At 50.1% G+C, this 15729-nt stretch overlaps 1 protein-coding gene across 35 annotated transcripts in view; it reads right to left on the reverse strand.

The window, feature by feature from the left end:
• Positions 1 to 15729, reverse strand: part of DOCK9 (dedicator of cytokinesis 9) — a 222272-nt gene that overhangs the window by 26849 nt on the left and 179694 nt on the right. For 22 of the 35 annotated variants that reach the window (XR_014819789.1, XR_014819790.1, XR_014819791.1 and 19 more), the window contains 6 exons: positions 11674 to 11811; positions 11380 to 11562; positions 9754 to 9867; positions 9422 to 9637; positions 7652 to 7709; positions 5076 to 5182 (listed from right to left, as the gene is read on the reverse strand). Coding sequence is in view for 21 of the 35 variants with exons in the window: in XM_021065839.2 (XP_020921498.1) it covers positions 5076 to 5182; positions 7652 to 7709; positions 9422 to 9637; positions 9754 to 9867; positions 11380 to 11562; positions 11674 to 11811 (816 nt within the window). In the remaining 14 variants the exon portion in view is untranslated. Of the gene's footprint in view, positions 1 to 5075; positions 5183 to 6686; positions 6765 to 7651; positions 7710 to 9421; positions 9638 to 9753; positions 9868 to 11379; positions 11563 to 11673; positions 11812 to 15729 lie in introns of all 35 variants that reach the window. The other 13 variants (XR_014819785.1, XR_014819797.1, XR_014819795.1 and 10 more) reach the window with 1 other exon arrangement.

Raw genomic sequence — 15729 nt, forward strand, 5'->3', positions numbered from 1 at the left:
AAAAACCGTCAATGAACCTTACGCATGTGGAAAGTACCTATTTTACAGCACGCAACCGATCTCAAAACGTTCTCAGTACACTAAGCTCATAAGCCATTCAGGAAGCTGTTTAAAACGTCATTAGCTAGTCATTGGCAAGTGTGCCACAGCCAGGCAATTGTGGGCACCAAGCACCTGTCTGGGGAAATAGCTCCCTAATGCTGTGCACGGGTACATGTGTGCACATGTGTGTGCATGAAAATGCCTGGGAGAGCCTGCGTGTGTGCAGGGTACTTATAAATTTTTCATTTGAGTGATGTTGGCTCCATCTGAGGAGGGACGGGAAGAAAGCATGCGAAGCAGTGTCCTGTGCTGAGGCAGGGACCAGGTCAGGCTCACCCTGTCTCTCCCGCACCAGGAAGCTTAGGAAATACTCGCAACGTGAAGGAGGGCAGCACATCCTGGCAGCAGCCAGGGAGGGCAGACAGACAGGTTCCACGGGCCACGTTCCCCACTGCTGTTGTCTGGGAGGATGGTTATCAAAGCGAGGGTACGCGAGGCAACTCTGATGCGGCTCAGAGCGCTGGGTCTGGGTCGAGGAAAAGCAGACGCTTGGACGACTCCGCAGGGTTACAATCCCCCGGCTGGGAGCATCACAGGAGTGTCCTGCTGATGGCTCTCTCTTGAGATGTTCTGTAGCTATTGTAACATTTTACGTTTGTCCCTGGCAGTTGTTTCCGCATAGACAACAGTCTGGCCAGTGTAAGTCAGCCCCTTGGGGGGTTAGCCACACGTATTCACTACATGAACGATGACAGCTGTCGCTCTGTGAACGACACCCGAGGGTGCCGGACGAAGTCGGTCCTCGTTACTCGTGACGGTTATGCTCTAGCAGGTCACCTCGAACACTGAATTTGAGAATACGGGGCTGCGCCTCCGCGGGGGGAATGCAGGGTTAGGCTCCAGAGAGTCTCTGGTTACAAAATTTTAGACAACGGATTAGTACATAACCTTGTTTTCTGCATGTTCCTGTTTAAAGACCCCTAACCTAGTACATATTGGTTCATTAACATGGAACCCGTGGCCAAAAGCACTGTAAGTCTGGCCTCAATGAAGTTATCTGCCTTCTCCATAGGGCACACAGGCTCCCTCTGTGCTCGGATCACAGGATGGCATCTCGGCAGCTTACATGGGGCCAGAGACAGACCCCTGTTTACAGCAGGAGCTGAAACAACAAGGCAGAGCGTTGCCATTCAACCTCCACTGGGAACAGGTGGGCTCAAGTTTTTTTTTTACCACTCTGTGCATGTCCCCAAACGCCTGCAAAAGCCCGTCAGTGAGTACTGATTTTGGGGTTACAAAGAAAATTTAGCAACCTGGTAGATAATAGGGATGGGCTGTATTTTCCATTTCCCTGCTGGAGTCCCTCTCGTCCGAACTGCCTCACTCTGTGCTATGGGGGGGCGGGGGGCTGATGCACCAGGACCGCTGGCCTGCCCGCTGGCCTGCCTGCTGGCTGGGCTCAGCTGGTGGGAGGCCAGCAGGAGAGTGGGGTGGAGGTGCTTGCTCGATCCTGCTTCCCCATCCCTGTGCCAGGATTGAGCTCACCCCTAGAGCCCACCGCCCAGGCAGGTGACCCTGTGTGTAGTTTCTCTCTCCCCCTCCCTTGGCCCACAGGTCAAGGGTGGCAACCCAGCTGTGACAAACCTCCAGAGTCTTGCTGGTTTCCCTAAAGCCTGAACAAACCTGTCAAACATCCCTTTGTTAGACGTTCTTCAACTTGCAAGTGTGCTCTTTCCTGCCAGGACTCTGATTGTGAGGGATAATGAGGGGGGGCTCTCAAAATGACACGGGTGGGAACTGTAGTGACAGGATGCAGGGCACAGTTGCCGGAGCCAGGACCTCCGGGGGATGCCAAAGGGAGCTTTGGGGGGTGATGAAAATATTCTATATTTTGACCATGGTGGCAGTTACAAGATAGTATACTTTTGTCAAAAACTCATCACGGTGTGCACATAAAACAGGTGAATTTTCAAAGTTAAACTTCAATCAATCTGCTTTAAAAAATGACATGGGCTGTACGAAATTTTGACATCACAAGGGACTCAGAATTTTTCAATCTGCATAGGTCCAACCTGTGAAACAAAATGTAAACAGGAATGAGACGTTTCTCTTTAGTCAAAAGCAGCTGGGAGGGAGTCTGCTCTTTAGATCAGAGTCAGGAAGATAAACTGCCACCAATAAAAACTCAGCTGAGGCCTCCTGCCAGGAGAACTGTGCGTTTTTTGGCAGCGCCTCTAAAATCATGTTAGGAGAGCATCCTAGGCATTTAAATATATCTAATAATGCAGATTAAAAGGGCAATGATTTTTTATTAAGCTGTTGTTCTACACCTATTCTCATCAGCTTTGCCCAAACTCCTTCTCTGGCAGAGATATTCGACTTTCTCTTTTTCTTGAAACATCTTCAGCGCCAAAGCAAAAACTGCATGTGGCATTTCTGCTCTTGTGGCTTCTGGAACACGTTAATTTTCTCCCTCCCACTAGTGTCAATCTGAAATGTGCGGGCCTTGCTTGGGACTTTACAAGCCCCCGTGTCACACCCTCATCACCGCAGATCATCATGGACTATGGACCTGGTTAAAGATTGACCAACTTTATACGCTTCAAGGACAGGGTGGAAACGCCACGTGCTGGAAACTGCGGATAAAGTTATCCCCGCCACATGTTTCGTTATTACTCAGACGGGTGCCACTGCCAGACTTCCCCCATCACGCCTGCCCTCGATTTCACAGGCTCGCTCCCTAGGCTGTAGAGACGGTTCTAGCGTATTCCTTAATCCGACGAGCAAACATGAACTTCATTTGATCATCCCCAAGGACAGGTTACTGAGGCCTGTTTACTTTCCAGTCTTTAGCGATGTTCCTGGCATTGCTGTGTTCCTTATCGAATTCTAAACAAAGCACTGTGCTCTGGAGGGCTGACTGGGTGGCGGGGGACAAGAATGGCTTCTCCAGGGAGACACTGACTGCAAGCTGCTTCTCAGGCTGTAACCCAGTCAAAACTCTTCTGGAAGTGATGCGTTCAAAGCCAAGAGCACGCGGGCCTGGCTGCCTCAGGGACAGGCCTCCACTTCAAGTGAAAGATAAAAAAACTACCATCGGTCCAGGCATCTCAAGGTGGAGAGACAGCTGAACTATTGACACCATGTAATAACCAACTGGCTTTTTCCCCTCAGGATAATCAGAAAGCTTTATGCATTTTGGTTAAAATTATTGTAGTATGTAAATGTGAAATCACTCAGTATCTTATCCCCCTTTCTCATGTTGGCTTTTTGTTTGTTTGTTTGTTTTGCTTGTTTTTGTCTTTTCGCCATTTCTTGGGCCCCTCTCACGGCATATGGAGGTTCCCAGGCTAGGGGTCGAATCGGAGCTGTAGCCACTGGCCTACGCCACAGCCACAGCAACACGGGATCCGAGCTGCGTCTGCGACCTACACCACAGCTCACGGCAACGCCGGATCCTTAACCCACTGAGCAAGGGCAGGGATCGAACCCTCAACCTCAGGGTGCCTAGTCGGATTCGTTAATCACTGCACCACGATGGGAACTCCCTCATGGTTGGCTTTTAATTGAGACAGTCATCTGAAGACTAGACCGTTTTTGACAGTGGTTCTTAAGCCTCTGGGGCTTAATGTCCCTTTATATATCATAAAAACCATTGAGAATTCTTTAAAAATGGCTGAGAACTTTTATGTATATGGGTGTCATCTCTCAATATCTACAATATTAGGAATGGAAAATAAAAAAAGATTTCTTAATAATAATAAACCTATTGCATGTTAATGAAAATAACACATTAATGAAAAAAAAGAACATTTTTCAAAAAAAAAAAAAAAAACTAAGGAGAAGACATTGTTTTACATTCTTGCAAGGCTGATGTCTGGTTTTGTAGGCGATGCCTGGACTCCCATCTCTGCTTCTGCACGATCGCTCTTCAGTATGTTGCTTGGCATGCTGTAGCCAAACAAAAGCTAGTCTCACCCAGACATTCGGTTGGAAACCTAAGGCCCTCAAGGACTTTGTGAAAGGGTCTCAGGGACACCAGGGGTCCCAGGACCGCACTTTGAGAACTGCCTACTCACAGGTGGTCAGCCTCATGGAGGATGTTTGTCACGGGCTCTGCCCCTGGCACAACCATGATCAGAAGTCATGAGGTCACCTGCAGGACCTCTGCAGCATGAAAACAAGCATCACGCAGGGAGAAGATGCTCGCCCCTTTTTCCACGTGGAGAAACACACAACTCTGTTTCCTATAAAGACAGGCAGGACCAAAAGCTTTCTGTCGACTGTCCCCCTTTGCTCTGAGGTGAGGGGAGGCAGGCACACAGGAAACACGCTACTGCTAGACCTTCATGGAAGAGGAAGTTCAGGGAACGCGTGCTGAAAATTGGCATTTGTTCAAATACCTGGCTTTATTCCAAAACTTTCTAGTTACAGAGAAGTGGCTCCAAGGTGACCCTGTCTAGGCAAGAAACATGCAAAAACTGCTACAATGATCTAAGGCCAAACCGTCAGGTCTCTGTGAGGGTGGGACAGGCTGGCCCTCCCTCCTCATGGTGGGCGGCAGCACTCAGGTGGGGCAGGGAGCCGGGGCCCTGGACAGGCGCTGCGCTGCCCCCAGCTCAGTCTGGCCTCTCCTGGCCTTGCTGGGTCTGGGGACACTGGAGAGTTATCTTGCGTTGGAGACACTGATCTAACAGTCAGTTTAAACATCAATAAAACTCATGAACTGGAGACATGAATGCTGGAAAGAGGGAGAAGCTTTACGGTCAAAATACCGGACCTTTCACTACAGGTGTTCAAGCTCTCGGCCTCACTTCACCTAACCAGCGCTTCCAATTCTCTTTCCAGGGAAAAGGAGGCATTCCTGGAAAGGGAAACGGAGCTTTCGCTGCTCTGACTCGGTGTCCCGGAGAACAAACTCAATCTTAGAGCCAAGGGCACGCACAGCGGCTGCGGAGAGAAAACGCTCGTCGGGCGCTGGCAGGCGAAGGGCAGCCCCGGAGGCTCGTGGGAGCCTGGGCGGTGGCACTCACCTCGTTGAAGTGGACGTCCTGCATGCCCACGTCTTCCATCATGGAGGCCTCCTCGTCTATGTTCGGGGTGATCACCCTGAAGGCCGTGCAGCCCTGTCTGAACACGCCTGCAGGCCAGAGAGCAGGGGAGAGGTCAGAGCTACCAACTGGACAGGGGCCGAACCGCGAGGGTTCTTCCCGCCCGTTCGTTTGGGTGGAATGAGGTCACGGATGCCGAAATCTCCTGGGCCTCAGGCCAGCGTTCCCACAGGGAGCCCGGGGCCACTGTGTACGTCTCTTCATTCGTTCCTCATACTTAACCGCCCCCCGATTCCGTTTCTTTTTCTCGTCCCTTTTTATTTTTCACCCACCTTTATCAAAATGTATTAATCTTTAAATAAATTGAAATAGGTACAGGATCGAATTAATGGCAAAATAATAACAACAGTAGTTTGCTTTGGTAAGATGATCATGCTCAGAAACCCAGAAAAGCAAAGCAGCCAAAGCCAATCAGAAAAGTACAGACTCAAAAAGAACTGTCTCCTTCCAGCTGTCATCTGGCCCCCTCTGGCGGGGATAGCCCAGAACTCGCCCTTCTCCTGTGTGAAGCTGTCAATTAAATGTAACTTGAGGAGTTCCCGTTGTGGCTCAGCGGAAACGAATCTGGCTAGTATCCATGAGGAGTCGGGTTTGATCCCTGGCCTCGCTCAGTGGGTTGGGGCTCTGGCGTTGCCGTGAGCTGTGGTGTAGGTCACAGATGTGGCTTGGATCCCAAGATGTGGCTGTGGTGTAGGCCGGGCTCAACCCACAAAAAAGCAAAAAACCAAAAAAACCCCAAAAAGCAGATGTAACTCAACAGTGGTGGCCGTGAGCTGAGGAGCTGCCCTGCCTGAGGGGCAGGATGATGGCTCGCGGGTCTAGCGCTCGCATCCTCCGGGGAAACGCCAGGGGCTGCTGCTGGGAGAAACACCCGGGATGAGGACGGGCTCCGTAAGCAGCAAGCGCCATGCGCGCCCTACTCACCCTGGAGCCACCGGGGAAACTTTTGCGTCAATTGGACAATGTCGGCTGGACAAAAATGATCAAGTGAAGAAGGACTTGAGATGTCTTACTGCTCTATTAAGATCGCTATTCACCATAAAACAAAAGAGAAGCCAAAACTTGAACTGAGACCTCCCATGTTTTGGGAAAAAGAAGAACACAGAGAACTCTGAAGTCAAGTCTAAAAAGGGCAGCCCCGCAAGTCAGACTTTTCTGCTGCACAAGGTCAAGGCCTCCGGGCCATTCATGGCTTATCTAGCATCTCTGCCACTGTCCTGCTCTAGCCTTGCTCTTACTTCACGGAAACGAAGACTCCTCTATGGAAAGCATCACGCGGGGAGCTTGAGGACACAGGAATGTACAAAAAGCAATGTTTTTGGCTACAGAGGACATTTAAATATACAAGCGACTTGGGTGGAACAACTACAGCGGTGGCCAAGGTGTTTCCCTCCCCTCGCCCAGGGGAGCAGACCGCCATCGAGCCGGAGAGGCGAGGACGGGGGGACGGAGAGTCAAGGCCATCCCAGCAGAAGTGAAAGAGAAACCCCACACCTCTGAGTGTCACAGGGACAGGGCCCGCCCTCGGCTCACCTCCCCGGCGCCTCCTCTGGCAGGTGCTGTGGCCGTGGGGGAGGAGGGGCGGCTCCGGCTGGAGGGCTAGGTCTGCTTCTAAACACGAGCACAGCGTCACCTGGCAGAAGGTCTCAGCAGGAAAGGAGCACCCCCCTGACTTCTCTCCTCCAGGCTCTGCGTAGGACCAGCCTGGACTCCCTTACACGGCATTCAAAGAGCCGGCTGCACCACAACGATAGGAAGCCCCCGGCCTCGCACCTGGGACTTTGTGCCCCACCTCGGGCAGGTTCCCGTCGTAGCCGGATCTGGGGCGGCCGAGGGCCAGGACGCACGTGCACACTCCAGGCTTTTCTAAAATCCCCGTGTTCTCAGCTTGCAAGTGGAAACGAGCAGCTGGTGTTTAACCAGAGGACCCGTGAGAGAACTCCTGGCCTCACGTGGGAACAAGCACTGAAGGTACAAGCGGGTGGCGCCACTCCCGCCCCTCCTCCCGTGGGGAGGCAAGGTCTGCAGCCAGCAAGCTGCCCCCCCGCCCCTCGGGCACACAAGGAGCCGCCTAGGCTGTGCTCCAGAAGATGCGGTCTGACGGCCTCCTGGGACAGCTGCCTTTTGATGGATAAACGGTTCCAGTGGGAATGATCTTAAGGGAAAATAAAATCTTTCCAGCTCAAGACTGGCTGGCCAGGGACTCCCAGATGCAAAGCTCATGAACTAATTTTGCAAGATGGAGTTATTAGCCAGAGGTTAATGACAACATGCCACCTACTTTAGCTGTGCATCTCTGCGGTGCCTACCAAGTCAGGCTGATGGCATGCCAGTGACTCAAACAGTAAATACAGGGTCTCTCTTCCTCCCTCCCTTACGCGCATGCACACACACGCACACCACTTCTACCCCCGTATCTTTCTGAATGGCTCTCGCTTGCCTTTGCTGCTCTGTACAATTTTACAGATATTTCACAAAACAAAGGAATCATCCCTTACCTTTCCGTGTGAGATATTCTGCCACCAGGGCTGTGACATGGACATAGCACATCGCCGCCTGCAACAAAGGACACATGCTTCAGGACCACCACTTATAAAGCACAGCACGATGGCTTTATGATGACAATAGGTACTTATATGACATCTCAAGGCATCAACTAGTGTTTCTTTTTCTTTTTAGGGCTGCACCCATGGCCTAGGAAGTTCCCAAATAAGGGTCGAATGCAGGCCTACACCGCAGCCACAGCAAAGCCAGATCTGAGACACATCTACGACCTATGCTGTAAGCAACGCTGGATCCTTAACCCACTGAGCCAGGCCAGGGACAGAACCCGCATCCTCATGGGTACGATGTCAGGTTCTTAACCCGCTGAGCCACAGTGGGAACTACATCAACTAGTGTTTCTAATGGCTGACATCCCACCGTTTGACAATGTGGAACAGTTCACAGAAATTAAAATTTTGAAACTACAGAGGCCCATTTCTATATAGAATTATTAAATTTTAATATGAAAGATTTTTTAAAAGTGGCTTTTTTTTTTTTTTTTTTTTACTATATCTAAAATTTCAGCATTCTTTTTCTTAAAGGGAAAAGAGGACCATTGAAGAAAAGGCATGTGCATCCCTAAAATCAGAGAGAACGGCTCAAAGTTCAGGGGCTCATATATTTTTCTCATGACCTAAAAAAAGACAAAGTTGTAATTTTTCCTAAAAATAGAATTCAGAATGAAAACTATTATTTAATGTTAAGCAGATAGCACTATGAACAAAAGAAAAAATAAAAATAAATTCTTTTCACCAAATTGCCATGCTTTACAAAACATCAAAGATGTTAGAAATGAACCCACTGTAAGGTTCCAATGCCCGAGCCCCTGGTTCTTATCAGAATGATAGAAAAATTACTACTACTAAGAATACGTAGTTCATTTTTATTATGGTTTATGCACAGTTTAGATTAAACTTACAGTCAAAAATGGACTGAATAATGAAGAGGTAAATAGTTAAATTTTCAAGTGCAGAACATAATTTTACTCATTTGAGTAATTAGAGAGATTCAAAAGTAAAAGCGTGCTTCTTTGGTAGCACGGCTGATCATACTCAAGTGTCTCAGGCATAAACCCTGAACAGAGTTTTCACGGGAACATGAAACTGAACGTGAACAGAACCTGCCTTTCAGTCTGCTGTCTTCCTTAATTTCCCATTTTATAGACGATGTCACTGAGACGCTGGCTCAATGTCAGAGTTGGTAAATGCCAGATCCAGGGTCCAGTCCATCTCAAGATGCACCCCATCCCACCCCACCTGCCACGGCTTACTGAACCCTCCAGCTCCGCACACATGGGGGCACTCTGACCTCTGCCACGTCCACAGGCAGCCACGGACCACCTCCAAGGGGAAAAAGAGATGCCCTGTCGCGACTCTGCTAACAGGAAAGTCTAATTTTATCATAAAATCACTGAATTTCAGATCTAGAGAGGAGTTCTGAGGCAGAAACGCAGTGCACCTGAGCTGGCAGGCAGCTCCTCCAGCAGGGATGTTTCCTGAGAGCTTTCAGACAATGCCCGTTGGTGACAGAGAGGCATTTTCTTAAAGTTCTGAAAATGCCTAGAGGACTAGAGAGTAACTGGGGGCTCAGCACTGCCTAACGCATCACCTGTTTTTAATTGGCTTCTTTGAATCACTGGGAAATTTTTCTCGAAATGGGTTTTTCAGTGAATGGGACACAATTAGTTTTCTCCAAAGCCCAGACGGAAAGGCTGGCAAGGCTACCTCGGAGAGGTCCCCATTTTTGACGTGGATCCTGGCCATGCTGTCCAGCCAGGTCTTCCGGAGCTCGGGGGTGCTGGCGTAGGACTTGGCCAGGCTGTACTGGAGGTCCACCAGCATCTCGGGGTCGTTCTCGTGCTCCTTCATCTGGGCCGTGGCCATCAGAACCGTGCGGATCCTCTTGGTCAAGTCCTTCACGTCCGAGGAGAAGGTGGTGTGCTGAAACGAGGGTGCAGCAGAGACACGGGCTTCAGCTGCGGGCCCCCTGTCCCCGTTCCCATCAGAGGACAAGGCAGTCCTGGGGGTAACAGACAAAGCGGGCTGGGGCCACCCACCTTGATGAGCCTGTCGCTGTTGGCACAGTTGTTGATGATGGACAAGGACTGCTGGAATCTGGTTCCCCCGATGCCAACCACGTCTGCTATGAGCTGGCTGACAGAGATGATGACCTTGGGGACACAGAAAATGAGCTGATCAGTCCACCTTCATCGAGGCCCGGCTCCTGCCCTTGGGTAGGACGTGCCCCCTGTCTAAGAACCACCCCAGAAGGTGCTCTGCTGTCCTTGAGCCCTGTTTGTACATCCAAGTGCTCATCAGGAGCGTGCAGAGGAAAGAGAAGCAGATGAGCCTGTATCACCTGGATGGTTCCTTACCCATCACTTTCTCTAATGGAGAATGCGACCTTAATATCTACCTCGCTGTCTTTTGGCTTGAATTTATATTATTAAATATTCAATAAGTGGACGGTCCTTTGCATTTTTAATTAAAACATGTACCTATTGACTAGGCAATGGGAAGAGCTGTCTTCCTGGGGGGGGGGGTCTATAAACAGCACCACCATTACCTAGTTACTGAAGCTAAACCACGGCCCCTCCCCACACCACCCCCGTTCTGTCACCACACCCAGGTAAAGTCAATCACTAAGTACTGTCAACTCGATCCCCTCTTCCTTCTAGCCTCACTGTGCCCAGCCCAGGACACCGTCCCCTTTGGCGTAGATGTGGCCGCGGTTTTCCCAAGGCGTCCCGAGCTAAGGTCTCCACTCCCTGCTCCATTCTCAGCACTGAGTCCAGGCGATCCCTCTGAACAAGCCACGATGCCTCCTCAACATGTTCTCAACTCCCTTTCTCATGGTGTATGTGTGGCCTGGGACAGGAGAACCCCCGACCCCTGTCCACCCTTCCCATCCCCTGAGCAGCCCCCTAGTTCCTTCCCTGGTGCATCCAAGGTCCCCTGTTATGGCCCCGGGCACAAGGCACAAGGGTTTCAGGGTCTGTCTGTCCTCCAATACACGACACTCCGCGGGCACCAGGAGAGGGGCCTGTTTTGTTTATGGCTGTACCCATGAATCCCGGCACGCACTGTGCAAACAGGAAATATCTGTTTTGGAAAAGGAGTAAGTATCGAGACGGAGAAGGCACTTCTACACGTATTTGTAGAAAAAGAGAGCCGACAAAATACATAAGACTGCTCAGTACCTGGCACGGTTTGCAAGGCAGAGAATTCGGGACCCCTTAACTCTAGAGCGATGGCAGGGCTAACAGCGGACGGAAGTCATAAAGCACCCCTGGGCACCTGTGTCTCACGTCAGGGGTTTACTTCGCGGCGTCTTCACACAGGTTCTATGAACCCTGACTCAGTGGAACTTCGGTCAGCCCAATATTGATTCAATGGTTAAACGTCAATTCACCACCAGAAACACATGCTGGGCCCCACACTTACGATGGGGAGGGTGAAATAAACTGAACCAGGAAGTGTGACCTTTGAATCTTCCACCCTGAGGCCACAAGGTTCAGCACCGACACTGCCTGACCTTGGGAAGCGTGACACTGAGCGTCCTGCCGCTGGGACGGAGTCCCGCAGCGCACACCGCGCACCGGAAGCCACGGCCCGCGCGCCGGAAGCCACGGCCCGCGCACCGGAAGCCACGGCCCGCGCACCGGAAGCCACGGCTCGCGCACCTGCAGATGCGTCCGCACGAAGGACTTCTTCCCCGTGTAGTCGAAGTTGTTTCTCATCAGGAAGTAGAGCAGCTGGGAGGCCTCGGTCCGGATGGCGCTCAGCTTGGAGTTGCAGTACTTGAGGATCTCGTAGCACAGGGCCGAGCACATGTCCGCCCGCCCCTCGTAGAAGGTTGAGGGGAACTGGAGGGAACAAACGGACCCAGAGAGGTTGGCGGTCCCTTCCACACAGGGCACCGTGTGGCCAGGGGAGAACGTGGGACAGTGACGGCCCCCCCCGGTGCAACAACGTACCTTATAAATCAATGACCTTAAGGCGGTGAAGACATTTTTTAAAGCCGTTTCGGACTGATGTTTTTGAAGGAAACACAGGTAGACGTCAAAGACTTTTTTCATGAGGGGATTATGCCCATGGTCAGCCAGGAGCTGGTTCTTAAAACACAGGAGGACAGCTCGGTCAGTGAGACACACCAGACACGCGGACGGGTTTTCTGCGACGTTCAGCCTCAAAGGTTACATTTTCTAGGTACTGAGACGACTTCTAATTTAAACGTGCCACGAGTCCTCTACGAAAGCACAGAAGTCTCCTGCAGTATAACAAAGCTTTCATAGGAGTTCATGTTATGGCTTCGTGGGTTAAGAATCCGACTAGTATCTGTGAGGATGCAGGTTTGCTCCCTGGACTTGCTTAGTGGGTTAAAGGATCTGGTGTTGCCTTGAGCTGCAGCACAGGTCACAGATGCGAGCTGTGCTGTGCCTGTGGCGTGGGCTGGCAGCTGCACCTCTGATTCAACCTCTGGCCTGGGAACTTCCATGTGAACACACCCACCCAACAAAGCTTATCAGAAGTTTATCAACAAATAAAGGGTCGAAGAGGAGCTACAGGTGCAAGCCTATGCCACAGCTACGGCAACACTGGATCCTTAACTCACTGAGCAAAGCCAGGGATTGAACCTGCATCCTCATGGATACTTGTCGAGTTTTTAACCCACTGGGCCACAGCGGGAACTCCTTTATCAATAAATTTATGTTTTGAAGCATTTACATTTTTCCTATCAAAGAAAGGACTAATTATAATAGTTTCCAGCAAACTGTAACATGGTTTAAAGGACCACTGTTTCTCAGTATTGATTGAGTTTCTATTTATTTACTTATTTTTACTATCACCAGCAACTGATACAAGGCTTGTGACATCTCAGTTCCAATAGGGAAGTGCCATTACGGGTGCCAGCTAATTAGAGGGCTGAAAGAATACTGAAGTGAGGTGGATGACATAGGTCTGCCACCAGGGTGGGTCGTGTTTTCTCCCCCGAGGGCTGTTGGGCACCCCATTAGGCCACGCATCACCAGGTAGCCTGCCAAGGAGGAAATGCACAGGCTTCGGTCAGGCACAATTTCGCAGATGCACGGATTGGCACAGTTAAGCCAGCCCTCGCCGTTCTCACCTGTGGAACAGAGACCCTAAAGCTGAGCCTGCAAGGCCACGGTGAAGACCTGAGGTCAAGTGGAGGGAGCATCTGATGCAGCCTCTGATCTAGTGCAGTAAGGAGCAGCCGGCAGGACTTTAACACGTCATGGGTTTCACGTGGCAGAGCCAGAGGGCCACCATTAATTCCTTTTCCTGTTCGCTAAGATTTCCTCCCGCCAGAAGCAAATTCACATCGATTAAACACTGTGAGCCTGGTTGGCTAAAACTTCCAACGATCGCTGAAAACACACAGTGGACAGAGATGTCACCCAGCTAGAGGTCAGCATGTAGCCAGTAAACGTGTGTGACACCAGAGAGCTGCGTGTTCAAATACAGACAGGCCTGCTGGAACACAGGTGTGTGTTTGGGACACTGTGTACATTTTGCACAAGGAGGCAAAAATGACTGTCATCGAAAAAGTCTCAAACCAATCTTACAATTTAGCCAAAGGAACAGAGAAGACATGGCCAAACAGCTCTGCCGTGTAGCAAGTTATAGCTGGAGTAAGTTTCAGGATTCGCTTCATCTTAATGTTGGAGAACAAATTTTACTCAAGGAGTAAGTTTTGCTTTTTTAGGTCCAGTAGTCACAGGTGCATTCACAGCTGGTAGGACACCTGGAATCCACAGTGATCTTTCTATCGTGGAATACTGAGGGACACTATTGAATTCCATCATGTGAAAGAAAAGCAATTTAGTGAGCAGAAAATGTGACTTAATTAACTCAGTATGATAGAATTCTCCACCACAAGCAGCTGTTCACCAATTAGAAAAGAGAAAGAAAGATGGGCTGCTTGCAGGGCTTGGAGAACCGCCTGCATGGCCTGCTCTTTGTGAGCACTGGTCTTCCCAGAGTCCACAGCCCTTCCTGACCGTGGCTGGATTAAGGTTTGCGTAAATCTGGATGTGCCTTCACGTCCTCAGCACTCTCTGCTGGAGACAAGCAGGAGAGACAGTGTGTACAAAACTGCCAAGACCTCTGGTCTGAACTGGCCTGTCTCCAAGTTCTCACTACTGGAGTTAAATTTTCCATTCTTTTATTCTCTCTGGTCAAGGTTTTTGCTTCCCGTTTTCAGGATTTTAGTCTTCTTGGGTTTGGACGGCAGAATGTGCGTGAAGAGTGGAGTAAAAACTCACACAAAATATGCATACTCCCCTATTTAAAGGGGTGAAGGACCTTCCACCCTGGACACACCCAGTTTACCAACTGCCTTATTTTCCCATCAATTTTCTTCTCTCTTTCTCATTAGAGAGTAGTATATACTAAACATAAAAAAATTTGAACATTCAGAAAGGCCCCGGGGCGGGGGAGGGGGGGAGCAAAAAGAAAAGTCACTTCACGTTTCTGCTCACAGACAACCAGAGGGGACAGTGGAGTGTCTCATCTCCACCTTTATGTCCCTACAGACTCTGACTGAAGATGGGAGAATTTCACTGAGGAAATTAAATGAGACGTTAGAATAAGACGAAAGGCATGGCTTAGTTCTAGCAGGAAGGTGGATTAGAGGTCATAAACAATGCCCAGGAATTGTCTGATGTGGATTCAAGTTTGATAGCCCTCACCCAGCCCCCAAGGGAAGTGGGCCTCCCAGAGAATGCACACGTCGTGCCAGTCGTTTCTAAAAAGCCAGGAACAGGAGAGAAACAGACTGACACCTTGGGGAACCAAAACCAGATCTCCGGAGCCACGTCACTCAAGGCAGCTGCCTCCTTTCTAGGCCTATGGCGTTTATGTTTACTTAAGACACTGGTCATAAAACAGCCGACAGTCTGCTTTAGAGAAGAGAGATTTTCCTGCAGAGGCTCACCCATCACCAGGGGGACGAAAAGCTCGCTGCCTGTGCAGACCAGGCTGGGGTGGGAAGATTCCCGACTGGCCCCGTGTCCACGTGCCCCCCCCCCACCCCGGCCGTCCAGGGCGCTCCTTCACGCCACGTGCTGCTTCTCACTTCGCAGCGCAAATCAGGAAAAGGCACCATGTGGAATCGGTGAAGATACACTTTCAGATTAAATGCGTGAGCACATTAAAAATATCATCAACTATTCAAAGGCTGGCATTGGTTTGGCACTGTATTAGTAGACATTTTATTTATTATTTTTTTGTCTTTTTTGCTTTTTCTAGGGCTGCTCCTGAGGCATATGGAGGTTCCCAGGCTAGGGGTGGAATCGGAGCTATATCCACCAGCCTACATCACAGTCACAGCAACATGGGATCTGAGCCACATCTGCAACCTACACCACAGCTCATGGCAACGCCAGATCCTTAACCCACTGAGCAAGGCCAGGGATCGAACCCGCAACCTCATGGTTCCTAGTCGGATTCGTTAACCACTGCGCCACGATGGGAACTCCCCTAAACATTTTAAAATAGCCAGAGAAGAACCACATTTTCCTGCATGTGACTACTTTCATTTATAAAACACACCTTTTACATATTAACTAAAATACGTGAACGTGCCACACAGGACTGGTATGTGGTAAGTGCTTGGTAATTTTCTTTTTTTCTGCACGAGAGATCACTCAGCTACCTTGACAGTCACCCAGCTTAGCGTCTCTGTCCCCATCCCCCAACTTAGGGGAGAACGAGGGCTTCGACAGGCTTTGGGCCTCCCAACCTGTCTCGCCCTCAGTCTCCTCATCTGTAAAACGGGGATGAGAAGATCTGCTGGGCCAGGCTGTGGGGAGGCTTGATGCTTGAGGCACAGGAGCTACTCCATAAACGGCAGAAAGCTAATACAATAATAAACCAGAATTCAGGACTTAAATTTTTTCAAGTTCGTCCTCTCATTAAGAACGTAATTTCTTGATTGCCTTGGGCAACTTATTAGATGTGGTCAATTAAGAGACTCAATAATGATGGGGCTACATTTGCGGAAGAGATTT

Source organism: Sus scrofa, chromosome 11 (genome assembly GCF_054392235.1).
Source record: "Sus scrofa isolate SSC_HxYL_T2T_F1_AM1 chromosome 11, Sscrofa_HxYL_maternal_Yorkshire_Landrace_v2.0, whole genome shotgun sequence".
Lineage (NCBI taxonomy): Eukaryota > Metazoa > Chordata > Mammalia > Artiodactyla > Suidae > Sus > Sus scrofa.